Source organism: Diabrotica undecimpunctata, chromosome 2 (assembly GCF_040954645.1).
Source record: "Diabrotica undecimpunctata isolate CICGRU chromosome 2, icDiaUnde3, whole genome shotgun sequence".
Taxonomy (NCBI): Eukaryota; Metazoa; Arthropoda; class Insecta; order Coleoptera; family Chrysomelidae; genus Diabrotica; species Diabrotica undecimpunctata.
The window spans coordinates 22,485,119-22,512,562 of record NC_092804.1 but is presented as its reverse complement, the minus strand read 5'-3'; the positions used below and the strand labels follow the sequence as shown (position 1 = coordinate 22,512,562).

General features: G+C 33.5%; 4 protein-coding genes across 4 annotated transcripts in view; 2 read left to right on the top strand and 2 right to left on the bottom strand.

Moving 5' to 3' along the window:
- Positions 1 to 320: 320 nt before the first annotated feature.
- LOC140434332 (transmembrane protein 115) lies at positions 321 to 6,372 on the bottom strand. The gene is made up of 3 exons (XM_072522501.1): positions 5,594 to 6,372; positions 1,980 to 2,153; positions 321 to 623 (listed from the first exon to the last, which is right to left on the bottom strand). Exons 1-3 carry the CDS (start codon positions 6,298 to 6,300, stop codon positions 413 to 415), a joined length of 1,092 nt encoding a protein of 363 aa, XP_072378602.1. The 5' UTR covers positions 6,301 to 6,372; the 3' UTR covers positions 321 to 412.
- A 322-nt stretch (positions 6,373 to 6,694) lies between these two features.
- On the top strand, positions 6,695 to 9,150 carry Ctu2 (Cytosolic thiouridylase subunit 2). The gene is made up of 6 exons (XM_072522500.1): positions 6,695 to 6,877; positions 6,958 to 7,229; positions 7,368 to 7,614; positions 8,053 to 8,188; positions 8,250 to 8,525; positions 8,932 to 9,150. The coding sequence occupies exons 1-6, from the start codon at positions 6,804 to 6,806 to the stop codon at positions 9,145 to 9,147; spliced, it is 1,221 nt and encodes a 406-aa protein (XP_072378601.1). The 5' UTR covers positions 6,695 to 6,803; the 3' UTR covers positions 9,148 to 9,150.
- A 65-nt stretch (positions 9,151 to 9,215) lies between these two features.
- Positions 9,216 to 27,444, bottom strand: part of LOC140434330 (ATP-binding cassette sub-family B member 10, mitochondrial) — a 35,088-nt gene continuing 16,859 nt past the window's right edge. The window contains exon 2 of the mRNA XM_072522499.1: positions 9,216 to 9,608. The gene's annotated coding sequence lies outside the window, so the exon portion shown is untranslated. The remainder of the gene's footprint in view (positions 9,609 to 27,444) is intronic.
- LOC140433237 (transcriptional coactivator YAP1-A-like) lies at positions 19,714 to 22,519 on the top strand. The gene has a single exon (XM_072521282.1). The coding sequence runs from the start codon at positions 19,776 to 19,778 to the stop codon at positions 21,084 to 21,086; it is 1,311 nt and encodes a 436-aa protein (XP_072377383.1). The 5' UTR covers positions 19,714 to 19,775; the 3' UTR covers positions 21,087 to 22,519.

Genomic DNA, 27,444 nt, shown 5'->3' with positions numbered 1-27,444 from the left:
TGGATGGCTGGATGAAAACTCATCCAGGAGTTACAATGACAATTTATAACATTCCATCAATTGTTATAAATGCTTTGCCGTTAGCTGTAACTCCATGTTATTGTTTTGATATTTTATTGCCATTACTGAATTATGTAATCAATGACAATTTTTAGAAAAGAACGTTTTTCATGTAAAAATAATGTTTAAAGACGGGATTCTTTTATTTTCTTCTCCAATGTATGTATGGTTGCATAAACTGACAGAACGGATGAACTTACCTCTTCTAGCCATACAAAAATCTGTTGATGTGTGTAAGAAATTAAAACAAACAACTTACGAACAATAAATACTTTATTTTCTTAATAAGACTTCACATATATTACAAAATAATGTAACAATTCTATACATACTTTAGGTTAAGACTTAAATGTTACTCATCTGATTTTTGGGTTATGTTCATCGGAGGACTGATGTCAGATTGTGCTTTGGGTACAATTTGGGGACTCTGGTGGATTTGTTTCGATGTTGACGGTGCGTGAAGTGGTAGTAACGTTTTTGGACTTTGTTTTGGTGGTAACAACGGTTGTTTATCGCTGTATGATTTCGATAATCTTTCGCTTAGAGCTTTTAGCGCGATTTGTCTAAAAAATACAACATAATAATATAAAAAAATAATGAAAATGTCAGAAGCCTTAATTTTTTTATGCATATAGAACGATGAAGTAATAAAAAAATTAGACATCTCATATTCATAGTGACATCTATTTTGTTTCAAATATCTTTACTTGGAATTATATTTTATCCCAACTCTATATGTATATAGATTTAAATTGAAATTTGAGTGATATTAAATTCTCTATCTTCTTCCTTCGACTCAGTATTCGCACTGTTCCAGTAGTATACAGTAGCAAATATTTTAGTATTATATTAAATAAATCTAAACATTTCATTCTCCTATACACCTGATTTTTGTGAAATATTAAAGTTTACATACGTTTTTACTTTAAATGTAATTATTTTAAATTCAATAGATAAGCAAATATTTGTTTTATCTAAAAATAGGGATATCTGAGAAGGAAAATATATGCAATGGCCTTCTTATTAAAATTTAGAACCATTTTTAAAACAAAATGACTTGATTTCAATTTATTTATGTCTCATTTGAATATTTTATGAGGTACAGGTATTAAACTTGACAATGTGTTTAAAAAACTGAAGAAGTTAACAAAGCAATTTGGGCTCTTAAGTAATATAGACAAAACAAACTGTTTTGGAAATTGGTACGCAGGAAATAGGAGAAAAAATCATAAAATTAAGGAATATATGCGATAATTAATATAGATTTGAAGTGAGTAATTTTCAGTTACCAATTAAACAAGGCAGAAAAAGATATGGAGATTTAAAAGATTAGGGCAAGAAGAAGTAACGTTATCGGAGCATTAAACCAAATGCTCAAATCCAAACTGATCTATAGAAAAACTAAACCAAGAATATATAAGACGGTTATACAACATCCTGTAATTTTTGGGCGTGAAACCTGCGTTTTTTTAAGCCATAGGGATATACTTAATTTAAAATGTTGGGAGAGGAAGGTGCTGCGTAAGATCTACTGAGGTTGAACACAGTAGAAAACAAACAATGAAGTATTGAAATGTACAACCAACCAAGTTTAGTCCAGAAAATACGAGCACGAAGAGCAAGATGGCTGAGGCAGGTTTACCATACTTGGACATATGCATGTGAAGCAAATGCTGTTAAGATGTAAGTGCGGAAAACGGAAAAGAACAAGCACGAAAAAGAAATGGTTGGAAGATATAAAAAATGGCATTTCAGAGCATCATTGGAGAAAGGACATCATGGAATAAGAGATCATACTGTTTGTCATGACAACATATGTTTCAGATCAATATTAAAGAGTTTCATTTATAAACTCATTATATTATAACAGTTATAAAGTAAATAAATAAAAAAGAGTACATGTTTAATATACCACTTACCTTCGTCTTTCCATATCATGCTGATCTGCAATAGGTACTGTAACTGTAACACCAGTTGGATTGGACATATCAAACTTTCTAACTACCTTTCTACATAATCCTATTTTAACCAAACCCGTGTGAATTACGTTACTTAAAACTGCAATTGGTGGTTGAATGACATTGGGGAAAAAGCTGAAACAAATCATATTCAAATACAAAGAAAAGGCAAGAGGAAGTAATTTTCTTAAGATTAGATACAAGGTCTGGCAAGTTTTGACACTGTTGGTATAACATTTTTATTTAGCAATTATACTCTTTTGCATTCCTACAATGCTACATAAGAACCTTCCCATAGGCTGTTCATTAGATGCGTCCATTTTTGTTTTGCATTCTCTCTAATGACTCATAGCTGATTCCTCTCAAGAACAATTAAATTTTAGGGAACAGCACGTTAACCTGGTGAGAATAAAGGAGTTCTCTTTCACATTTTGTGCTTCTTTTTGCAATTTTTTTTTTTTCGAGCAGTCATCATAAATCCTCTAAATAGTAATATTGATTACCTGTCTGAATTTGTGGTATCCACTCCATGTAAACTACACCCTGTATATCTAGCAGAAAGCTCTTAGGTGGAAATAATTACACATGACCCTGAAAGGACTTGAATTTGGAACCCTCAAATTTAAATATGAGAACAGGTTTATCAGCAAAGAACATATCTAAGCCTAAAAAATTGAAAGTCTACAAAACAAGACATTCGTGTAAACCTTGCATTTTGAAGAAGAGTTGAAAGAGGATTCTAATTTAAAAAAAAAATAAACTTTAAAATCGATCTCAAATTATAAATGATATGATCGCATCAATTGATTTTTTAAACTTTTCTGGCCATTGGAATTGGTTTAACTAATTTGCGAAGAGTCCTAAAAATATGTGAAGTATAAAACTGCTCCTGTAGAGTTCTATAAATTTTTGGATATTTTGTTGCTTTCTGGATCCGTGAAACTTTCAAATCGAAGAATGTATTGGGAAAAATCGACTGAAACCTACAACACAGCTGTGTCAAATGCTATTCCTCATGATTGGTTTCTGGTTATTTTTAAATACCTTAAATAAATGCAGAAAAGTAATACTCCCTTTAAAGCATATGTCATCAAAGTTTAAATTGTATGAAACTCAACTTTGAAAAATTGAAAGTTAAAAAAACAAGACATTTGTGTAAACCTTGACATTTTGAAGAAGGGTTAGAAGAGGCTTCTAATTTAAAAACAAAAAATAAACTTTAAAATCGAACTCAAATCATAAATAATATGATCAAATCAGGAGGTCGCCCAATTGATTTTTTGAAGCTTTTCTGGTCACTGGAATTTGTTCAACAAATTTGTGAAGAGTGAATACCAAATCCCAAAAATATGTGAAGTAGAAAAATGGAAATAGGTAGAAAAATGAAAAAAAAGGCAGTCTGGGTGATCTTGAGATTAAAAGCAGGAGAATCCTGTAGAGGCCTATTAAAATCACACAATATACTCACTTTCTCAGCTATCTATATATTTGAATGTTTTATGTTCCTCTTTAAAAATTTTACTTTGTTGTATCACCTGCTTCCAAATCATATATATGAACATAATATAATACAAGAAGCCTTAATTTGAATTTTCCACTTCACAGATTGTCCTAACAGAAAGAAGTCCTTTGTATGCATGTGTTAAATTTAACAATAGTTTACCATCTGACATTCAACAGGAAACACACTATAGAGCTTTTAAAAGAAAGGTTTTTCAACACCTAGTTAACATTGAGCCCTATACTGTGGCAGTGTGCCTGGCCTATCTTTCTCTCTGACTAGCATATTTAATTTGTAATGTTAATATATTTTAATCTGTGATCTTAATATATATATATATATATATATATATATATATATATATTTTTAATCTGTGATTAACAATGTGACATTATTTGCTCAATTATGTTAAAAAAATTATGCAAAAATAAAAATCTACTCTACTCTATGAGGGAAAAGGCCAAAGAGATCCTAATATGCCTTTAGGCAGTTCTGTTACTAAAAGGATGGCTTTAAGATGTGTTCCTAAAAGAAGTTAAATTTTTTTTAGATAATTATTTTAATTCTTTGCTATTACTCAAAGAAATGAAACAGTACAATATTTATAACTGTGACTGGAACAGTTCGCTCTGATCATATCAAACATGCGCCATTAAAAGATTTAAAACAAAGAACCCATGGATCTACTAATGGTCTTAGAGATGAGTCAAAAAATATATATTTGTTACGTTGGCATGATAATAACCAAGTTACATTGGCTATCAGTGGAAGCAATGATCATGTCACCGAAACAACAACTTGTAAATGTTACAGTCATATTCATAAACAAAGGGTAGCTGTTCTCCAGCCATCTTTAATTCAGGAATAAAATACTGGCATGGGAGGTGTGAATTTGTTTGGCCAGTGGCTTGCACATTATCAACATTAGAAGTCCAAAATGGTATTAGCCAATATTCTCCTCAATTTATCGATAGTGAACTCCTGGATATCATTTAGAAATATTGAGCCAAAAATTCAACAAATAGTAATTCCTATATTATCAACACCCATATTATATAGAATACCTGAGCACTACAACTGATCATTAAAGGCAAAATAGAAGGCAGTAGAGATGTAGAAAGAAAACAAGTTTCTTGGTTAAAAAAACATTGGTGAATGGACTCAGATATCAAATGCAGGACAATTATTCCATGTGGCAGAAGATCTAGAGGCCTTTGGAATGGTAATCACCAAAGTTGGATAATTCAGATATGGCACATGAAGAAAAAGATCAGCACCTAAACATCATACTCTTACACATGCCCTTGATGAAGTTCGATATGATAGATTTGATCATTGGCTGATTAAAAATCAAACACAGAGACATTGTGCAAGATGCCATTAATGAGTATCTGTTATTTGCAGCAAATATAATGTTGGTCTTCACACTAACTGCTTTAGATTTTACCACCTGACATAAATTTATTTTGTTTATAATTTTAAGTTTTCTTTGTAAACATTTGTTAGTTCATTAGTTTTGTTGCTATTATTGTATAATTTCTAATAATAAAAACATGGTTTGTGAAAGCCTAATGTACGAATATTTAGACAGCCATTTATGGCAAATTAGCTGCATTTGAAACAAAATTGCTTAAAGTATATTGTATCTTCACCCATTTTATATCTAAATTGAAAAGAAAAACATTTTTGAATAAGTTTTAAGTGAATTAGGTTTTGGGGAGTTAAATAGTTATATTGCACTAGAATGTACTAGAACTATTGACTTGTTTTTATATTAATTATTATATCTCTTTCAGTTCTATTCTTTTCTAAAAGTTTATGATGTGGTCAAACATCAACTCAGGAAACTCTTTTCTTCTATTATGTGTGTCACTAATTTAAACCCTAGATTTTTTATGAAAAAGTATAAACATTTGAAAGCAGGTGTAAATACTTCCTCAAAACTCTGTTAGTTTATAAAGAAATTTTAATGTTCACACAAACTTTCTGTTATTATCTATGTGAAGTCTTCTATAAGCTGTTTTTTATTTAGGTATTTATCATTTATGAAAACAAAAATATTTTCTCACATTACCTTGCAAATGTAAAATAATCTGCCATATCTCCTCTGGTGCCATTAGAATGTTTCTGATAAAACCTCAGATACACCCAACTAACAATCATCCCACTGAAAAACATTGTTGGATAAGTACCATCAACAAGTCCTATAAGCTTAACTATGACAGATAAGAAAAATACTGTTAATGGTACATTTCTATTGCTTATTTTTCCAAATGGTGTCTTCAATATAACTAGATCAGGCATGATCTGTTTCACTGTTACACAAACTCCAGCAATGTATCCAGCTAATCCATGTATGTGTACACTAAACAGAAACTCTGTGTTAAAGGTGCAACAATATAAAATAAAGTAAAACGCAGTGGTTAATACAGCTACACCCAAATTAACTATAGCAAAAAAAGTCATGATCTCCATTTGTCCCCATAAAGGTTCTATCAGCTTCCCACAAAGTCCCACAGTTACAATGTCCACTAACACTTCATAAAAATGTATTTCCATGAAACAGAACGTAAAAGTCGTCCATATCCAAAAGGATGGTGGCATTAAATAGCCAGGGGTAACAGATATCACTCTGACAGCTTCATCTGAGAAGGATAACCCATAACTTAAAAGTACTACTCCACATATAAATTTTACGGAAGTACTAGTATTGCCTAAGAGTGCTCCAAATTGTTCTTTTAAAAAAGGAATATTTCTTCCTAAAGCCCTAAACATAGCCATCGTCAAATCATTTAGGTTATGTTTTATGTTTTTACTGTCTAGACAACTTGTCAAGTGGAATAATAAGCTTGACAATTTTTTGACGTTTATTGTAAAAATGTTATGTACACATGTCAAATGTCATACCTTAATACTACCAACACACAAATTTAGTGTATTAATGCTACCTGGATTTCAAACTTTTACTATGGAATCTACTACTATGGAAGTTTACTATGGAATCACAAATTAAAACGACTAGAATTAAGACATATTTTTTCTCCTAATTGAAACCTATAACAAACTTTTTCAATACAGAATAATAAACATATTTAATCTCGGTTTAACTTTTTTGAAATAGCACGAATAATTGCCTAAGCAAGAAATAAAAATACCACATAAATAAGGTATCAAGGGTATTTTCGTGATTGTGAATCACGAATGAATGTAGGTTATGGTTTTTTATAAAACGTGAAATTTCAAAGAATTTTGCGCAAAACATATAAATAAACATTACACAAAAGATGTGTAGCGTTGGTGACGATGTTTATGACAATGAAGCAGATAAACTTATGCCGATCACAAAAACATCTAAAATGTAAGATGACAACTTGTAAATTTTAAAATATACAGGAACTTAAAAACGCGCAAATAGTATATTACTTAAATTTGTTTCAGTGCTGAGGTGTGTAATAAATGCAGAACTGAAAAGCCATGCATAGTTCTAAGAAGTAAAGATGCCTATTGTCAGAATTGTTTTTTAGTTGGAACAGTTCACAAATTCAAAGCTTCACTGGGAAAATCTCGTCTAATCCACCCAAAAGATAAGGTGTTGGTGTGGCATCAAATAGGGCACCCAAGTACTGCTTTGTTGCATTTTTTAAGAACTGGTTTAGATTTAAACACTCCAAAGAAGTTGAGATTTGAACCAATTATTTTATTTGTTGATGGTATGTATGTATGTGGTATTTGCCAATATGTCATTTAGGCTTTAAAATAATTCAGTGCATCTATAATTTCATAAAAAATACTTAAGAAAAATACATAGATTTTTTTGTACTTCATTATATTAATTATTTATCTTCTAGATCAGTATCATATTAGCCTTGATGAAAGAAGACATTTGTTGGAGAATGCTAAGAAAGAAGCCCAATCTTTTGGATTTACTTTAAATCTCATATCTTTTGCTGATTATGTTACACAGCCATATAGATTAAATGAACTTATGTGTACCGAAAATGTACAAATATCAGAAGATGATAAGAATAAATTGGAACAGATTATAGATGGAAAACCTTCAAAAAGCAATAAAAGTGATATTAAAGTTTTGTTGAGGTAAAGTCTAAGATGATAAAGAATCATCTGTGATTTTTTTGTTTTAAGTACCTACCCACAAATGTTTTTATCACATGTTCTGTTTTATACAGTTCTAAGAAAATGCAGATTTTTGTTCACAAGTGCTAACAATTTCTTATGAAACCTTTACACTTTTTGACCCAAAACTAACAAATAATAATATACATTTATTAATGTGTGTAAAAGTATGATAAACTTTTGTATAAAAGCTTCAAAATCATCTTTATTGTACAAAATTTATCATTAACATTTATAATTATAACAAAAAATTTAAAATAATGTTAGTTATTTATGTGTTAGATATTAGTTTGTTTAAAATACTTATAATATTCATCTAGAACTTTAGTAATATAATATAGTGACAGAGATAGAAAAAAGTGTTTCTTGGGTTTTTTTATTAAAACTTTTGTTTTTCAGGAGACAAATGTTGATAGATAGTGCAAAGCATTTTAAATGCAAATTTATATTTACTCCAGAAATATCTGTGGACATAGCTTCTAATTTACTTTCTAATATATCCCTCGGAAGGGGTCCTCACATATCCATTGATACGGTAATACCATCAATTTTGTCTGTAGTCTTTTATATCTACATAATGTGATATTATGTTGTAGGGTTTTTGTGATGATAGAGATGATGACGTTAAAATTCTCAGACCACTGAGGCTTTTTGACATGAAGGAACTAGCATTTTACAATAAAATAAATAACTTGGAACCACTGATTGTAAGACAATTAGATGTAAATCCATATTCTTCTATACAAGATTTAATGAAGAAGTTTGTCCAAGATCTGCAAGTCAGTTATCCAGCCACTGTAACAACTGTTTTAAAAACTGGTGATAAACTGAGTATTGACAAACATTGGATGAAAAATTGTAATGTGTGTAAGGTATATATGTCTTTTCATCAAAACATGTATTAAGTCCATTTATTAGGTATTCATATTGTTAAATAGCTTGAAAGGTTAAAAAAAGCAAGTTTGTAGTAATAGTTTAATTTCAAAAGAAATTCATTGTTCATATATCCCACAGGGCTCTCATTGTGTTCCTCTTTTTTTAAAATCTATTTATAAATGATATTGGTAAACAAAAATTCACTTAAATCCAAGTAAAGATTCAGCTTTCCAAAATTTCACTTTTGCTTATAACAGTGCAGGCTCATTTAAGCAGTACCCAAGTCAGCTTTTATTTGCCATTGCTTTTCCGTTTCAAGTGAAAATATTTAGCAACTGGAGGATATTTGCATTTTTCCATTAATTATTACAAAAAAATATTTATTTAAACATATTTTTTCAGGGACCACTGCCTGTAATTGAAAAACAAATTACCTCGCAGCAATCAACGAATTTTTCCCATTTAGTATCAACAGAAATATCAAATTATTCTTTGTCGCGACAAGAGAGCTATCAAAATATGGTTGATAAATTTGATCAGATGGCTGCAGAGAATGAAGATTTATGTTATGCATGTTCAAATATAACACAATATTTAAATAAAAAAGAATATTCATGATGATTTTGTTATCTTTTTGTTTAAAATAACTGTAAAGAATAAGAAGTTACACAACATGTCAAATTTAATGTTTTAAAATCCAAGTTGTGGTATGACCAGGGGCGTTAAGCAGAATCATACTACTGGAAGAAACAGTGGGAGGAATCCTATGAACATCTCTAAGGATATTTTAAAGAAACGCACATCGTTCTACCCATCAGGATGTTGTTCTGCCTGACTACTCAGCGCTGAGTTGGTTCCCTGCTTATTTTCCTCCCACAAAGGTCCATGAAATAAAAATGTGTAAAGTCTACACATGTTTATTTAATACATTCATTTAAAAATTATATTTTTAAAGGAAAAAAATTAATATCAAAGCAATGATCCAAAACTTGTGGTTAACTGGTATGAAATATATAAAGAGAATATTCAGCTTAGTACTCTTCGAGTGAATCACACAGTTTTCGAGGATTCTTGTTTCTCTGGAAAATAAGATGAGGCAGTAGTTTATTTATTTATTATATGAGAAAACCCCATTAATAGACTAATTCACAATAAATGCTTAGGTTTCGTACACAAATAAATATTATCCTAGTAATACTCTCATGTAAATAAAATATAACTGCTTCTTTTAAGTTTTGTTGAAATTATGTTAAAAATATCAATATTTAAATTATTTACCAAGACTGAATATCTATCATAAGGATTGTTAATACCATAAAAGGTTCTATGGAATGTAACATAAAATGTTAACTGGCGATGAAGCTCCGGGTAGGATAGTGCATTAATGTAGATATGACCCAACAGGGCAGCACAGTCAATGCCAATACTAAGTAACTTTTTCTATCGTATCTTTATATGTTTGATAGTATGGCGACCATGAGCATATACAAATGAGCCATGTTCCAACACCGATCTAATCAATCTCATAGCCTCAACAGAAAATAAATTGCAATTTCTGAATACAAAACTCAACATTATAAAACCTTTCAGAGAAGGTAACCTGAACAACTCTGTGGAAGATTGAGGGAAGCAGAGTCAGGGCAAACGAAAGCGGAAGGAATAACGATTTACGGATCTGCACATGGAACCTTTATGCCCCAGGTGCTCTTAAATTGCTAACACAAGAACTGGATAAACTGAAAGCCGATGTAATAGCGATTCAAGAGGTGAGATGGACTGGTTCAGGAATTATAGAGAGAAAAGGCTACAATATATACTATAGCACCCGACACGAGTTTGGCAGCGGTTTTCTGGTGACTAGAAAAGCAAAGCAATTAGTGCTTAACTTTCATTGATGTCCACGTCATGACGAGAAAACAATTGCCGGGGACCGTAATGCAAAAATTGGCAAGGAGCAATTTTTTCAGCCAACTATAGAATGTGAGAGCTTATTTATAGCAAAAATCAGATGAAGAATATCAAACCTAAAGAAGGATAAACATATGAAACAAGACATAATTAATGTTGATAATCTGCGCATTGAAACCGTTGCGAGATATAGAAGACAAATGGATGAGGAAATAAAGAGCTTGGAAGCGGGGGAAAATGTGGAGGAGTTGTGGACAAAATGTAGAAACATAATAACTGAGAAGGCATCGGAAATAGTGGTAGTAGTCAAATCAGTTAGGCAAAACTAATGGTTTAACGAGGAGTGCCAAAAAGCAACAGATAACAAAAATAAAGCATACCTACCTAAAGACAAATCAAGCTAGATGCACAAGAAGAGCAAAGGAGGAATACCGGACCCTAAGAAGGGAAGAAAAAGATTGTAGATATAGACGAAAAAAAGGCAATTTGAAGAAAAGCAGTTAGAAAATATAGAATGGCTAAGAAATCAAAACGAAACTCTCGAAGGAAAGATCCTAAGTCATACGGCCTTAATCTTAAACCGATGGGTTGAATTTTTCGTCGCAAAATTTAACGGCCATTATATCGAAGAAGCAGATAACACCGTAGCAGATCGAAATGATTGGAATCTATTCAACCCAAACTAAAGAACACCTACCAATGAAGAGGTTGCCCAAGTCATTAAAAAGCTTAAAAATAATAAACCACCAGGAACTGATCAGATTTGTAGTGAGCTCTACAAGAATGATGGTAACGCCCTGCTACAAGCACTGCATAAACTTTTACTTCTTGTCTGGCAAAATGAGACCATGCCCTGTGAATGGTCTGAAGGCGTGATATACCCGTTACATCAAAAAAGAGATCAGCTCCAGTGTGACAACTACAAAGGTATAACCCTGTGAACAACTGCTTACACAATATTAGCAAATATTCTCTACGAGAGGCTACAAGTTTACACAGTTGGTATAGTTGGAAAATACCAGGCCGAATTTACTCCAGAAAAATCAACAATTGACCAGATTCATTCAATAAGACAGATTCTTGAGAAAACATTAGAATTTAACATTGAAAGCCATCACCTATTTGTCGACTTTAAGGCCGCATACGACAGTGTCAAGAGAACAGTACTATGCCAATCAATGAGTGAGTTTGATATACCAGAAAAACTTATCCGATTAACGAGAATGACAATGTCTAACTTAAAAGCCAGCGCAGCGTTAGGATACAGGGAGAAAATTCTCGATCCTTTGAGATAAAGGATGGACTCAGACAAGGCTTGCCTCCTATTGAACGTTGCCTTAGAAAAGGCAGTCCTAGACACAAGAATTAGAGATAGCGGTACTATTTACAATTCTTCTTCTTCTCGTAGCACTACAACCCGGGGTGGGTTTTGGCTGACTGCACAAATTGCTTCCATCTTGAACGGTCGTCCATAATAGTTGGGTCAGTGGGTAGCCCCATTGTTCTTAGATCTGACCATATATTGTCTCTCCATCGTATTTGTGGACGTCCTTCTTCCTGTGGGGGCTTCCTCAAATATTAACTTGGCGAGGCCTATGTTTCATCAATTTTGGGGTCCTCTACCGGTAAGTCCACCCCAAAATATATATTTTGTTCCATGTTCTTCCTCTTGGTGTATGTTTAGTAAAGTCTTGAAATATTCTTGCCATGTTTGGAGCAGTTCTTTTTCATTTATTATTAATTCATCTTTTTTTCTGAGTACAGACACGCATCTAGGTCTGAAGCCTTTCTTTTCGTTTGACACTGATTTGTAAAATGCTCGACTATTTGACTGTTGCCTATTCCTTTCCATTTCTTCATATTTCTGTTGTTCGTACTTCCTTTTTTTCTCTCTAATTAATTTTCTTGTTTCTCGGCGTGAAGTTGCATATTTTTCTTTACTTTCTGCTGTTCCTTGTTGAAGCATAATGTTTTGCTTTATCTGTATGTCGTGTAGTTTTTCTTGACATTCTCTATCAAACCATTTCCTTGTTCTCTTCCTGCCTTTTCCTGTTATTAGTTCTGCTGACTCCGTAATTGATTTTTCCATTTGTTGCCACAGCCTTTCGACATCATTGGTCCACTGTATTTAGATGCTGTTTAATTTCTTGTTTGTAATTTTCTCGGATTTCCTCATTTTGCATTTTCTCGATGTTCCACTGTCTCAATTCTTCGTTGGCCTTAGGTTTCTCTAAAGATATTCTCAACCTGATTTTTGCGCTTACTAGGTGATGGTCTGTATCTCCATCTGCTCCCCTGAGGCTTCTTACATCCAGCACATTACTTCCACGTCTAGCATCGATAATTACATGGTCAATTTGGTTCCGCGTGGAGTGGTCATCAGAGACCCAAGTCTGTTTATGAATGTTTTTATGTTGGAACATAGTAGACTTTACAAGCATATTGTTAGCCTATGCTAGCTCTACGAGCCTTTGTCCATTGTCGTTTGAGATATCGTGGAGGCTGTTTTGTCCTATTGTCGGTCTTAGGTTATATTCTTTGCCAATTTTTGCGTTGAAGTCTCCACAGATTATCTGCATGTCTTGTTTGGGGATTTTCTCAAGCGTTCTTTCGAGTTGTTCATAGAAGTAATCTTTAATATGTTCGTCTTTATCTTCTGTCGGAGCATGTGCAGATATAATTGAGAAATTGTACTATTTTCCTAATATAACAAAGTCTTTCACTAATGGGCGTGAAACTTATAATACCGTTCAGGTATTCTTCTCGTACTACGAAACCTGTGCCAAATTCCTGTAGAAAATGACCGCCTTGTCTATTTTTATGTTTCCCGTGTCTAGCTACCTTAGTTCTTGTATTGCCGTAATGTCCATTCCTACTTTTTCTAACTGTGTTATTGCATGTATAGATGCTCCCGTCCGGTACCAACTTAGAACATGCCATGTTCCAACATTCAAAATCCTTTTCCATTGCGATTGTCGTTTGTTATTATGTATCTGTTCGATTCCGAGGCAAACTTGCAGTTTTCATAACAGACTGTTTTTTCTAAGGGCAGGTTGTTGGCCTTCCGCTTAACCCTCCTCCTTTATCCGGGCTTTGAACCGGCAAGAAAGACTGTTAAGCTACTCGATCCACCCAACAGTCGTTCCAGGCGGAGTTACTATTTACAATAGTTATATATTTACAATAGATCGATACAAATCTTAGCATACGCTGATGACATTGACATAATAGGGCCTAGCAAGCTAAATGTTGAGCAGTATGTCCTAGAATTGGAAACGGCGGCGAAACAGATCGGTCTAGTCATCAACGAAGACAAAATCAAGTAAATGTTGGTTACTAAGGATACAAATACGGAACGGGAAACAGCATTTGGAAGTCATATCTTTGAACGTGTTGACAGCTTCATATATCTTGGCTCGCTAGTGACTACTACCAATAAAACAAGCGAAAAAATTAAAAGACGAATAAAGCTTACAAATAGAGCATTCTATGGATTCCAAAAACAATTCCATTCAAGAAATATACAAAGAAAAACTAAAATTATTATATAAAAAACACTGCTGAGACCGGTGCTCACATACAGGGCGGAAACATGAACTCTAGAAGGATGCAGGACGCAGAAGGATGAAAGACTTCTTGGAATATTCTAGCTTAAGATACTCCGCAAAATATTTGAAGCTATAAAAGATCAAGGGCAGTGGCTCAAAAGATTTAATTTCGAATTATACCAACTCTTTAATGAACCAGATGTCGTAACGTTCACTAAAACACAGCGATATAGATGGTCCGGACACATAATACACGAATGCCTGACAACATGATTGCTAAAAAGCTAACGACAGGAACAACTATAGGAAGACGAAGCAGAGGCCAACCGCGAATTAGGTGGTTAGATGGAGTTGAGACCGACTTAGGGATACTAGAGATCAGAAGATGGCACCGAAACCGAACAGAATGACGACTAATCTTAGAGCATGCCAGAATCCACAGAGGATTGCCGAGCCAAATATGATGATGGTGAAAAAAAATATATAACGTCCTTACTGCTTCTTTTAAAGTACTTTAAAACACATTAATAAATTTTATAAGTAAAGTATGGTATAAAATGCTTTATATCAATATTTTTTCTGTATATTATAAATAGCGTAATAATTTATTAGAGCGAATTATTACCATGTGTCATTTTTGTTATCACTTTTCGATCATATAACAAATTAAGATAGGTTAAAATGATTAATACACCTAACATTATTTGCACGAAGATTAAAAATTCACAACATTCAAGAACAATTAATGAGAAACATTTTAAATAACATACAAATTATTTTTTCAATATTGCGAAGTTTGTTCAAGGTGTACATATTTTGTATTAAAAAAAAAGACATTAAAATTCTATTGTTAAATTAATCTATATAAATAACTGGCGATAAATGTTTTGGAATGTTTGCAGAACTATGTGGCTACGTCCTTCACCATATTTTAAGCAGCCAATGAGAAGTACATGGAACAAATCAGTTTTGAAAAGTGTATTAAAATATTACTGTTTGTGTATGAGCAGATTTTTAATTTATAGGATACGAAAAAACGAACAACTCCCCGTTCTTCTTTTGCTACTTAATTTTCAGCATATTTCTTAAATTTTTGTGAATAAGTATAATTTAGATAATTTGCGAAGCTCTTTTTTCAGAATTCCTTCCTACTTTTATTTTTTTGCCTATTAACCGATTTAAGAGTTAATATATATATATATATATATATATATATATATATATATATATATATATATATATATACTTATATTATACATTGGATCTGCATGTTACAGTTAAATTAACATCGTGACTCAGAATATGAAACTGGCTGTATCCCGAGAACCCAGTACCTCCCCTACTTATATTATATCACTGATGCGGCTCGGGCGACTGAATGCCGGAATTACCGGTATAAGAAATTCAGGTTTACTAGTTTACTAGTCAACAGCAACGGGTAAAAACTCTTACTGAAAATTTACATATCTGCATGAAAATTTAAGGATAGATCAAAATATGCCATGCCAGCCAAATTCGACTTCGAAACACCCTTTGAAGTGGTCATAGAAAACAACCAAATGGGTGAAGAAGTTGAACCGAAACTGGGGGAAGGTTCACTCGTATGGTATACGGATGGATCTACGATAGATGAAGGAGTAGAAGGGGGAGTTACTGGGCCCAATTTCATGTTATCCAAATCTCTTGGAAACGCACCAACTATTTTTTAGGCAGAAAAACATGCTGTAGACATTAGTGCCCAAGAATATCGCAACCGAATCACTCGTAGGGCAAAAGTCTTTATTTTATCCGACAGCCAAACCGCCTTAAAGGCTCTAAAGTCATTTACTTGTGAGTCAAAGTTGGTTTGGGGCCGTAAAAAATCTTTAAAGAATCTAGTGGAACGCAATAAATTAACTTTGGTGTGGATGCCAGGTCACAAGGGAATTGCAGGAAGTGAGGACGCTGACATCCTCGCAAAAGAAGGGGCTAATACCCCATTCCAAGGTCCAGAATCCTTCTATGCCACAGAGTCTATCGAAAAGCCACATCAGAGAGGACCTGGGAACTCAATCAACTAAGATTATATTGGTCTAATACACCAAGACAATGACACGTAAAAAAACTCATAAAAGTGTCATAATTTCACCGGGGGAAAATTAGATGTTTGTGTGCTATCTTTATCGCACGAGTTCACTAATTATTATTTTTTGTCGCATTAGTACAAATTTAACAATTCTGTCGTTCTGTCGTGTAATTTTTCAACTCTGTCGTTTTAAGTGTAACAAATAGCTATCGATAGCAAATTTTTAATTCTCGCTACTGATGTCGGTAATATGAGACATGCTACTATTGTAGCATTGTTACTATGCGTCACAGACCCCGGGAGGCATGGGTCATTGCCAATCGTTTCAACTTGTTGGTGCTTGTCGCTGTATATATTCAGTTTCAGTTTATTGTAGTTCATTGAAGTGTGAACAGTACTTGTTAAAATGTCGAAAAGGGCAAGATATATGGTTAATATAGTGAAACAAAAGGTGATAGAAGTTGCAAATGAGCAAACCAGTGGTCATAAAAACTTTGGAGAGACTTCTGAAACAAATCCTATTTTAAAGGAATTATATGATAATACAGGGTTGATTGAAAGTCATGAAAATTTTAATAATGAAAACGAACAACAATTTATACGAACAGAAATAGAACACGAAATGGATAACGAACAGGCTGATGATCTCGATATGGAGAATGAGAAAACAGCAACTCAATCTTCATCTGATGCCGACAGTATCGAAGATCCCTTTGACAGTGACGATTCATTGCTAGATAAAAGTTATTTTCCTAAACCTTCTTCATCCTCCGATTTCAATTCTTCTATTGATAGTCATGACGAAATTATTACTACACCATATGAGCAAGTTACATCAGATAATAATGATCAGAGTGCTGAGAATAGTGATAGTGATGAATGGTGTGATTTAGAAGAGAGAAGAAAGAATACATTAGTTGGTATTGAACCACATGCGGTACAGAAACCAATAGACGTTTTTAGTCATTTCGTAACTGATGAAATATTGGATATTATTGTTAATGAAACCAACATTTATGTTGTTCAACAATTAAGTATGCGACACTCAAGAAAATCCAGGTTAAATTTATGGACAGCCACAAACAAAACTGAAATAAGAGCCTTCCTAGGGTCTCACTCAGGTACCACATTTAAATTTATATTGGTCTAAAGATGATATGTTTTATAATATCTTTATCGCAAAAGTTTTAACTCGAGACTGCTTTTTGCTTTTATTGAAACTTCTTCATTTTGAAAATAAAGAGACATCTGATACCACTAATAAATTATGCAAAATAGAAAATTTATGGATAGAAAATAATGGAGCCTGGCAACATTCTCGTTATAGATGAATCTATGGTACCTTTCAGAGAAAGACTCCATTTTCGTCAGTACATCCCCAACAAAACTCATAATTATGGAGTAAGACTATACAAATTCTGTTCTCCTGAAGGCTATACTTTCAATGGAAGTATTTACACAGGAAAAAATGAACAACAACCAGTTAATGCAGCACACTTTGAAGCAGTTATTCTAAAATTACTTCAGTGTATCACAGATAAAGCTGGCAAAATATTATTTGCTGATAACTTTTATTCAGGAATACCCTTGTTAGCAGAAAACATGATGTACTGTGGGACTCTAAGAGGAAACAGAAAAGGAATACCACCTATTTTTAACCAGTCCAAGATGAAGCGAACAGAGGTCAATGGAAAAAAGAAAGATGGACTAAGAATTATTAAGTGGATGGATAAGAGACCTGTGTTAATGATTTCAAGTGTCCCAGCCCATACTAAACAGTTGATTCCAACAGGAAAGCAGAATAAACAAAAAGAGGATATTGTAAAACCGAAATGTATAATTGATAACAACTCTGCAAATAAAGGCGTAGACTATTCTGACCAGATGTCATCTTACCATACAGTGCTACGTCGAAGCTTGAAATGATACCGGTAAGAAAAAAAAATAAGTTATAGTTTTAATCTCTTTCTTATTAATTTTTTTAGGAAAGTAGTATTTGAGATGATACTCGGAACAACTATTGTTAATAGTTTAATTATATTCAATATGTGCTCTGAAACAAAAATGAGCATTACAGAATTTGGACGTCAGTTAGCTTATAACTTAACCCTTTCAGTCACTGTGTCGTCAATTGACGACACAAGAATTTTAACTTCGTTTAAGTAAATATTACAGTTAGTCACAATTTTGTCAATTAACAACATCAAAAACGGGCCCTATTTTATTAAAAAAAATATTACCAAAACATATTTCAACAAAATATATTTCATTACACTAAAAAAAAAGCGTGACCGAAAGGGTTAATACAATCACCTGAAGAAAAACCACTTCCAAAAAAATAGAGTGAATACTTTTACCAAACCTGAAGGACCCGGAAGGAAACGACGAAAGCCATGTAGAGGCTGTAGTCAAGTAATAAAATCTCCAGGTTTAAGTTACCGTGAAGTAGATAAAAAAGTTAGTAGGATTATAACTTTCTGTTCCAAATGCCCTGGTTAACCTGGATACTCTTTGCCTTGTTGCCCATAATTAATAAGAAGAAGTAGAAATTACCAATCAATGTTAAAATGCGTTTGTTCTGTTTATTTTAATATAAAGTATTTTTTTATAAACACCTTTAATTTTATCCAATTACTTCCAAGAGAAAATTTGTTTAGCTGTCTGTGCTACACCGTATGTTGCCGTTGGCGGCATGTCCTGTTTGAGAGGAAAGTAGATTAATACTTCTATAATAGTTTTCTGTATGTAATATATGCAAAAGTTATACTTCTGTGTACTAGAGGGCAAGAAGTATTTACATATACATGTACACACATGTCATAGGGGGCATGTGACGCACAGACAGAATAGACCATAACGTATCTCCAGGGGCATGTGACGCAAGAACTAGTATATTAGTATTTAACCTCCGCGTTCAAGGTGTTAAAAGGTCCAAACAGACAAATGTAAATCTTTACTCAAATATTTGACTATGACATTACGTTAGAGATTGTCAACTGTGTCATTAAAACTTTGCTAATTGTGCTATCAATAATTTTCAAACGGAGTATAGACAGTATGGTAACCAATTAATATGATTGCTATTAACTGATATGATAAGTAACTAGAAACTGAAAGTCTTAGAATGGTTTAACCCAACATAATCGTTTATATTTATCTTGTAGATAAAATGACCTATTTGACATCACATAAAAAATACTCAAATTTTTCTTAAAAGGAAACAGAAATTTTATTGTATCTCTTATATTTAATTAGAAATAGAAATTATTTACTTAATATAGCATATGTTTAACGTTTCATTGTATTGAAAACTATTTTTCATAAAATATTTACATTTGCAGTCCAAAGACAATTATAAAAACGCATATCAGAAGTTTTATTTTCTGCAATAAAGATATGTTCGATTATATCTCGATGATTCATTGATTGAGACGCGAATTCTGTGATAACTTCATGCGATCCAACTACTGATTATTAATAGAAACTTTTACTACCGAAAAAATGTATATTTCACAGTCAGCAAATATTTATTTACACAACAAGCATGGTGACAAGTTGCACATGCGTGCGGGAGACGAATCAAAACAACTAAAACTTGAGTATAGAGCAGCTTACGTGCCACCGCGCCCAGTCTGAACGTTTTCTCTGCGTTTAAGGGTTTAATTTTGAGTGCAATTTTAATTAGTTGACGTGTCCGTACTTAGTGATTTTACTCCGTCAATAAAATGGCACTAAATAAAAACGAAGTAGTGACAGTAGACCCAGAGAAGGACTTACAAGCTCTTTTTGACAGTGTTTTAAATCCAGATGCCAGAAGAAACGTACAAGTACCATGGCATAAACGAAAACTTCCTGATTCATTTTTTAATCCACCAACAACGGGATCAAAATCAATAAACCATTCTCGTGATAGTTCAGTGGATTCTTCTTTTGGAAGTAATACATCTTCGACATCTGTAAGTTCCGCATGTATACAACCTGTTCACCAAAGAGCTCACAGCTCTCCAGCATCTTTTCAAGAAACATACGTAGACCAACAGCCATTACAGCATATGAAACAGAAGTCATACGATGTAAGTAAGAAATCAAAAGTTAAGAATCGTTTACCTTTAGGATGGGAACAGGGCCGAACTCGAGATGGGAAGATTTATTATATCAATCATAATACACGGACAACAACATGGGACCATCCTACAAATTTCCTAGCTGCTCAAGCAGCTGCCAAAAAACATCATAGTGCCGAACAGCTTCTGTCCACGCACCAACAACTATCTTCTAATCCACTTTATTTTAATACAGTTGTCCAAAATAAGAACTTGGAGCCGTTACCTGACGGGTGGGAACAGGCACAAACGCCTGAAGGTGAATTCTATTTTATCAATCACAAAACACGTACAACATCTTGGCTAGATCCTAGAATTATTTCTTTGCATCAACCTACGTCGGACTCGAATGCAACTGATTGTAACTACCAGCTAACGTCTCCTCAACAAAGACGGTTGCAAGAGCTTCAAAGAGAACGAGAAAGGCTCAAGCAAAGACATCAAGAGGTTATAAGACAACATGAAGATTCAATTTCTTCGCTAGATCTCAGAATCACCACACCTACACATTTACAACAACCAAGCTCAGATGAGAATGGAAATGAATTTAGTTCCCAGCTACCTTCTGCTCAGCAAATACGATTGCAGGAGCTTCATTTAGAACGAGAAAGACTTAGACAAAGACACGTACATATAAAGGAGCAGGAAAACATGATGACTGCTTTAGTCAACTCGTTTTTGCCTGATATAACAGATCACCCAGAACAGAAGGAGAGTGATACTAGAAGAGCTGTGCGTTCAATGCCTCCAGTTCCCGAAGACCTGCAACCAACTATGGACGTTAGTAGCGAATGTCAGAATATGGATCCTTTCGATATACCCATGTTAGTCGATGACGTAAACACTACAGATGATTTGGAGCCTACATTTCGCCCAACTGAAGAGTTCCCCATAATAAATGCGTTGGATGAAAAATCATACTTTTGGTTGTAAGTTGTAATGTTTAAGAGCAGCTTGAAATGATTTATTGTTCTTTAAAAAATTTTCATTTACTTAAATAATAGCTTACTTTTATGTTAGGGCTAATGTCAAACACGTAATTTTTCAATTAGAACAGTATAGTCCTATTTTTTGTTATTAGTGTTCCCAGGTGCATGTACTTAATTACTTTGTTCTCGATCTGTTGGCCTGCTACTCAAACTAGGTAGGATTCTTTACGACAATCTCTACTGTCGTTGCAAACACCGAGTCCGGATGGTCCTACTCTGGACCCACAGTTACCTTCTCTGATATATGTCAGTTTTCTTTCTCTTCTTATTGTTATCAGCAGTTAAAGTCTGTATTAAATTTATGGGTTGTCACCAATCTATCCTTTCGGATATCGAAATGAAGCTCGTTACTGATTTTGTTAGTTTCTTGCTAATTATAATGGCGACTCCAGATTTTTGTATCTAGAATCACCATTATACTTAGCTTTGGAGACCAGAGTCAGTGAATAATATATTTTTCCTTTCATGATATTGAATTATCCAGAGTTTACCTATGTTATTATTATTATTGCTTATTCCCAGTATAACTATCTTTAATCTGCATGTATCTTGTTTCTCAATTTTCCAGATTTATACATCCTTCTTACATTCTATGTCGCAATTTGGAGTTTTTTGTATACGTTTAATAGATTATTTAAGAGCTGATTCGTAGATAATTGTCTGATTTTTTAGATCTAATGACTACTTTTTTCTAATTGTAAAAAAGCGTCTGTGATAGTTTATGAGGGCAGTCTTCTAGATAGTTTATCAGCATTATTAGTAGGTAGAGTCTAAGACTTAATAGTCTTTTCAGTAGAAGAAATATTAAACCCCAATAGGGTTTAAAAGTTATTCTACTGAAAACTGACGTTATTATGAATAAACTTTACGAAGGTTCGAAGGTTGAAATGTTTTGCTTTAAAAACACTTTTATCCTTTACTTTTATTAAAAACCTAGAGGACCTCTCAGAAATCTTTCTTTGATGTTCCAAGCCGCTTAGATCATCTTGTGTAATCTATCCTCCATACGTAAATATAAATATTCTCCATATAAGCTCCTTGTATAGTAAGATCGTAATTTAATATTCTTTACTCTTCATATTATTTCGGACTGCATGGACTTTCACCATTTTCAAAATTCCATGTTTTAATTTGTTTTTCGGTTGAAACAAAACAAACTAATCTGATCTCAGGATTATATCCATTTAATCCTAAATGCATCTCTTAACATAGTTTTAGTAATAAAATGGGTACTGTGAATACAACTGTCAACGAAGAATCTCATTTCACCAGTATTACTGTTGTTTAGTAATTTATAATTTTAGATAAGGAATAAAATAATAATTCGATAGCTTTATGTACCTGTTTTCTGCTTGGAAACAAATGTTTCTAATCAGATTTGAGATTATATATATATATATATATATATATATATATATATATATATATATATATATATATATATATATATACCATTACTAATAAAATAATAATCTTTTTAGTTCCTATTAATTTCTGATAAATTGTAGGGTAGTATTTTGCGCTGAATTTACATTTAATCAATCGTAGCATTAACCAAAAAATATTTGTTATCATTTGTGCAGAGTTGCGAACAACAAGGTGCTATTTTTGATATGATTAAACTTATAATTATGAAATTGTGGGATACCAAATGATACTGTGTTCTGCATTTTTTAGTGTGTCCTTCAAGTTTGTTTAACGTTACCTTTCCTGTATCGCATTCATCCTGGATTTTTTTAATAGGAATAATATTATGTTGAGTTATATATCATAAAAACGCTTATGTCTTTACATCTATTCAAAATATAATTTTAAATAAATAGTATTTTCATCAACATCATTCAGTTCCAAAGTTGAACATTTATACTTATGATCTAATGCTATTTCGTTGCAGTCGACTTTTGGATTTTCGCTTGTTGTCAGATTCGGCATGTAATGTGTCTTTTCAAAATTTACGTTCAAACCAATGTCCTTACAGGCGGTATCCAACTCAGTAAGTATAGTTTCAATCTCTTTTAAATTATCTATTATCAGAACTGTGTCGTCCGCAAATCGCAGGTCGGGGAGCATTTCTCCGTCGACATTGATTCCAATTGATTGGAATTGGACATTTATTTGATTTTTATACATTTTTGTATCTTTTTATGGTTGTATTAGGTACTGTATACGTTTCCGTTTAGTTTGGAGTACCGATAATCTATGCGACTTTCCTCCAACACTTTCATTATGCTGTTAATTTCTATCGTATCGAATGGTTTGTGAAAATCTACGAAAGCCAGGACCAATAGTCGGCTGTATTCGATGAATTTTTCTATAATCACTTTTACAAGTTTATCCTAAAACAAATCTAATTTTTTTCTAGCCTATTTGTTATCATTCTTGTGAATAGCTTGTAGAGGTGGCTTAACAGGCTTATGGGTCGGTAATTTTCGAGGTCTGTTGTGTAATAAAATGGTAAGTGCACTGTTCCATCTTGTAGGTGTTTCACTTTGGTGCAAACATAAGTTAAACAGTTCCTTTATACTCTCTAAAAGTTTTCTCCTCCAATATTTGCGGCTTCTTCTTGTTGTAGTGCCTATCCATTTCGGATGTTGACGACCATCATGGCAATCTGTATTTTGGAAACTGCTGCTCTGAAAAGATTTGTGGTTGTTGTGTTGAACCACGTACGTAGATTTTTTAGCCAGGAAATCCTTCGCCTTCCTGGTCCTCGTTTTCCTATTACTTTTTCTTGAAGAATTAATTGCAGCAACCCATATCTTTCGCTGTTCCTCATGATGTGACCGAAGTATTCGATTTTGGCTGTTTTTATTGTGGTGAACACGTCTTTTCCTTTTTGCATTCTTAATAAATTTGCGGCTTATATAACGATATTGTCTTCTACCGGAGCTTTATTTCTTTTCATTTTCTTCGGTGCGTTCCTTAGTTCGTCTTTTGATATATCAAACATCTCTTCCGATCTTTGGTTGACTAATCTTTTTCCTGAATTTTCTTTTTTTTTGTTCGGTGCTCATCATGATTTTGTCGACTTATATAATAATTCTGTATAGAACTCTTCTACTTTTTTTTTATTTTTTTTATAGCCCTTTTTCTATCCAAATTGTCGAATAAAGGCCTCTCCCATTTCTCGCCATTCATCCCTGTTGTGTGCTAGGCGTTTCCACATTGGTCCTGCGACTCTTTTGATATCGTCGCTCCAGCGCATTTTTTGAGGTCTTCCTCTTGGTCTCTTCGCATCGTACGGTCGCCAGTTTCCGACTTCTTTGTTCCATCTACCATCTTCGAGACGTTCGTTGTGTCCAGTGTTTCGCGGCGTCCTTTATTTTTGTTTTGTTCCGGATTGCTTCGTTCGTTTGCCGATCTATTAGTGAGATACCAAGCATCTGTCGTTCCATGGCTCGCTGAGTTTTTCGAATCTTGTCCATGTTCTTTTTTGTGAATGTCCAGGTTTGAGCTCCGTAAGTGAGAACGGGAAGGATACAAGAATCGAACACTTTGGTTCGAAGGTTTTGGGGTATCTTTTTGTCTTTCAGTATGTATGAGAGTTTTCCAAATGCGGCCCATCCCATTCTTACTCGTCTGCTTATTTCGGTAGTTTGGTTTTCTTTGTTTACCTTGATATTCTGACCCAGATATATGTATTCTTCTACATGTTCCACTTTTGTTCCTTGGATGGTTATCGTCGGTTGATCATCTTTATTCGACATTAGCTTAGTTTTACTCAGATTCATTTTCAGTCCTTTTTTTATGGATTCCGTATGAAGCTCATCGATCATCGTCTTCAGTTCTTTCCAGCTGTCGGCTATTAGTACTACGTCATCTGCATATCTTAGATGGTAAATACTTTCCGTTTATCGATAGTCCCTTCGTTTCCCAATTTAGTGATTTAAAGAGGTCTTCAAGTGCGGCAGTAAATAGTTTTGGAGATATGGTGTCTACCTGTCTTACTCCTCGGCTGATTTTTATTGGCCTCGTTTTCATTCCGTTATCCATCGTGACTACCATTTCAGTTTGTTGATATATATTATGTATTAATATCCTATATCTAGAATCTATTCTGCTGTTGACCAGTGCTTCCTCAATAGCCCATAATTCTATGCTGTCAAAAGCTTTCTCGTAGTCTATAAATGCTAAACAGATTGGTAAATTGTATTCGTTAACTTTTTCTATTAGGACCTTTAGTGTGTGAAGATGGTCACATGTACTGAACCCTTTTCTAAATCCGGCTTGCTCTACTGGTTGATATACATCGAACTTTGTTGTCAATCTATTTGTAATTATTTTTGTGAATGTTTTATAAAGTTGTGATAGTAGTGATATTGGACGATAATTTTTCAGATCTGTATTGTCCCCTTTTTTGTGTATTAATATTGTGTTAGCAGTATTCCATTCCTTTGGTATGTTTCCTTCAAATAGCCTCTTCAAATAGCTTCTTCTCCGCCTTCTTTCAACATTTCTGCCAGAATTCCATCACTACCCGGTGCTTTATTTCTTTTCAATTCTTTAATTGCATGTACTCTTCTACTACACTTAGCAATTATTCTGTGTTGGTGATCATAGTTCCATCCTTTAATTTCTTTATTTTTTTGCCATTTGTTAATTTCCTTCCTAGAACTTTGAGACTCTTATATCTATAAGTTCGTGGTCCTATCTTCCATTAATACTTGGTTTTGGGGACTTATTCTTGTGTTATATGGTTTCTTTTGGCAGTGTATCTTCTGGCCTTCCTCTATTGATTCTGTTATAATGTCATTGAGGGTGTTAACATTTCGGTCTGTATTCTTATTGCTTTCGAGAATGTTGTTGATGTGTTCTTCAAATGTATTTATATTATCATGCTCTGTTTTAGTAGGTCTGGACTTCTTTTTGATCATACGATATCTCTCTTTACCAAGTACTATTTCTAGGGGAGCCATTACCATTTGTGGTTGAAAATTGGTATAGGACTGTAACAATCAAAAGATTTGCGTCTTGTCATTGATCATAATATCGATCTTTTTATTAGTTTTTTCATCCTGCCTCTGGCAAGTCTATCTTCGACGGTCTTTTTTGTAGATGAAGCTGTTCATTTGAAATAGATTTTTTCCATCAGGAGACTAAGCTTGCAAAAAAAGAACCTGGATCCAAACGACATTAATACAATACGTGAACTCTACTGGACGTGAACCAAAACGCCTCTGTCAGAACTGAAATGGGTGATACTGAAACCATAAACATCCAAAGAGGAGTTAGACAAGGTTTTATACTATCGCCATTATTATTCAACTTGTACTCAGAGGACATCTTTGCACATGCTCTAGATGAAGCACAAGAAGGGATAAAAGCCAATGGAAAAATCGTGAACAATATCAGGTATGCCGATGATACAGTACTGATTGCTGGCAGTGAAGAAGAACTACAAATTCTGTTAACCAAAGTGGTGCGAGAAGGAGAACTATACGGCCTTAAGGTGAATGTAAAAAAAACCAAAACAATGGTAATTTCAAAAAACACACACCAGTTATAAACATACTAGTCAACAAGAATCTAGTTGAACAAGTGAAAAAGTTTAAGTATCTAGGCTGTTGGATACATGAAACCTTAGACCAAGAACAAGAGGTTAAATGTAGAATAGAACAGGCAAGAAACACCTTCTTAAAGATGCGACAGTTACTCACTACCCGTAATCTTGATTTGTCCCTACGATACCGCATGATAAAGTGTTATGTATGAAGGACGTGGAAGCTTGGACGTTAACAGTCAGCTCGTTACGACGTTTAGAGAGCTTTGTGATTTGGGTATTTCGTCGTACGCTGAAAATTCCATGGACCGACCGCGTTAGAAATGAAGAAGTTTTAAGGCGTATGAATAGAGAACGTGAACTTACAGAAATTGTCAAGAAGCGTAAAACGTCTTATCTTGGACACATATTTAGACACGACAGGTATAACTTCCTTTAGCTTATTATAGAAAGGAAAATAGAAGGCAGACGCGGCCCGGGTAGACGACAAATTACCTGGCTGCGCAACATCAAAGATTGGACAAGATTAAATTTTCAGTTTAATAAAGAAAGCCCAAAAAAGGGAAGACTTTGCAGAGGTCATCGCCAACCTTCGCTAAGAAGACGGCACCTAAATAAGAAGAAGAAGGAGACTAAGTAAAGTTTTAACACGCTCGTTCTTGTTTCCCAAACCAAATTTTCTCAGTGATATTGTTTTACAATACATAAAACTAAATTGAATTAAATCACAATTTTTTCATTAAAAGCACTAGGTAACAATCTATCGTAGAAGCTCCCAATAGAAGATCATTTCTACATAGTA

Excerpts from the sequence above, each read along its gene's own strand:
- LOC140434332 (XM_072522501.1), bottom strand. The coding sequence starts at position 6,300 with ATGGCTATGTTTAGGGCTTTAGGAAGAAATATTCCTTTTTTAAAAGAA. Across the intron at positions 2,154-5,593 it reads GATTATTTTACATTTGCAAG|CTTTTTCCCCAATGTCATTC; the intron begins GTAATGTGAGAA and ends GATTTGTTTCAG. Across the intron at positions 624-1,979 it reads CATGATATGGAAAGACGAAG|ACAAATCGCGCTAAAAGCTC; the intron begins GTAAGTGGTATA and ends TGTATTTTTTAG.
- Ctu2 (XM_072522500.1), top strand. The coding sequence starts at position 6,804 with ATGTGTAGCGTTGGTGACGATGTTTATGACAATGAAGCAGATAAACTT. Across the intron at positions 7,615-8,052 it reads GATATTAAAGTTTTGTTGAG|GAGACAAATGTTGATAGATA; the intron begins GTAAAGTCTAAG and ends TTTGTTTTTCAG. Across the intron at positions 8,526-8,931 it reads AAAATTGTAATGTGTGTAAG|GGACCACTGCCTGTAATTGA; the intron begins GTATATATGTCT and ends ATATTTTTTCAG.
- LOC140433237 (XM_072521282.1), top strand. The coding sequence starts at position 19,776 with ATGGCACTAAATAAAAACGAAGTAGTGACAGTAGACCCAGAGAAGGAC.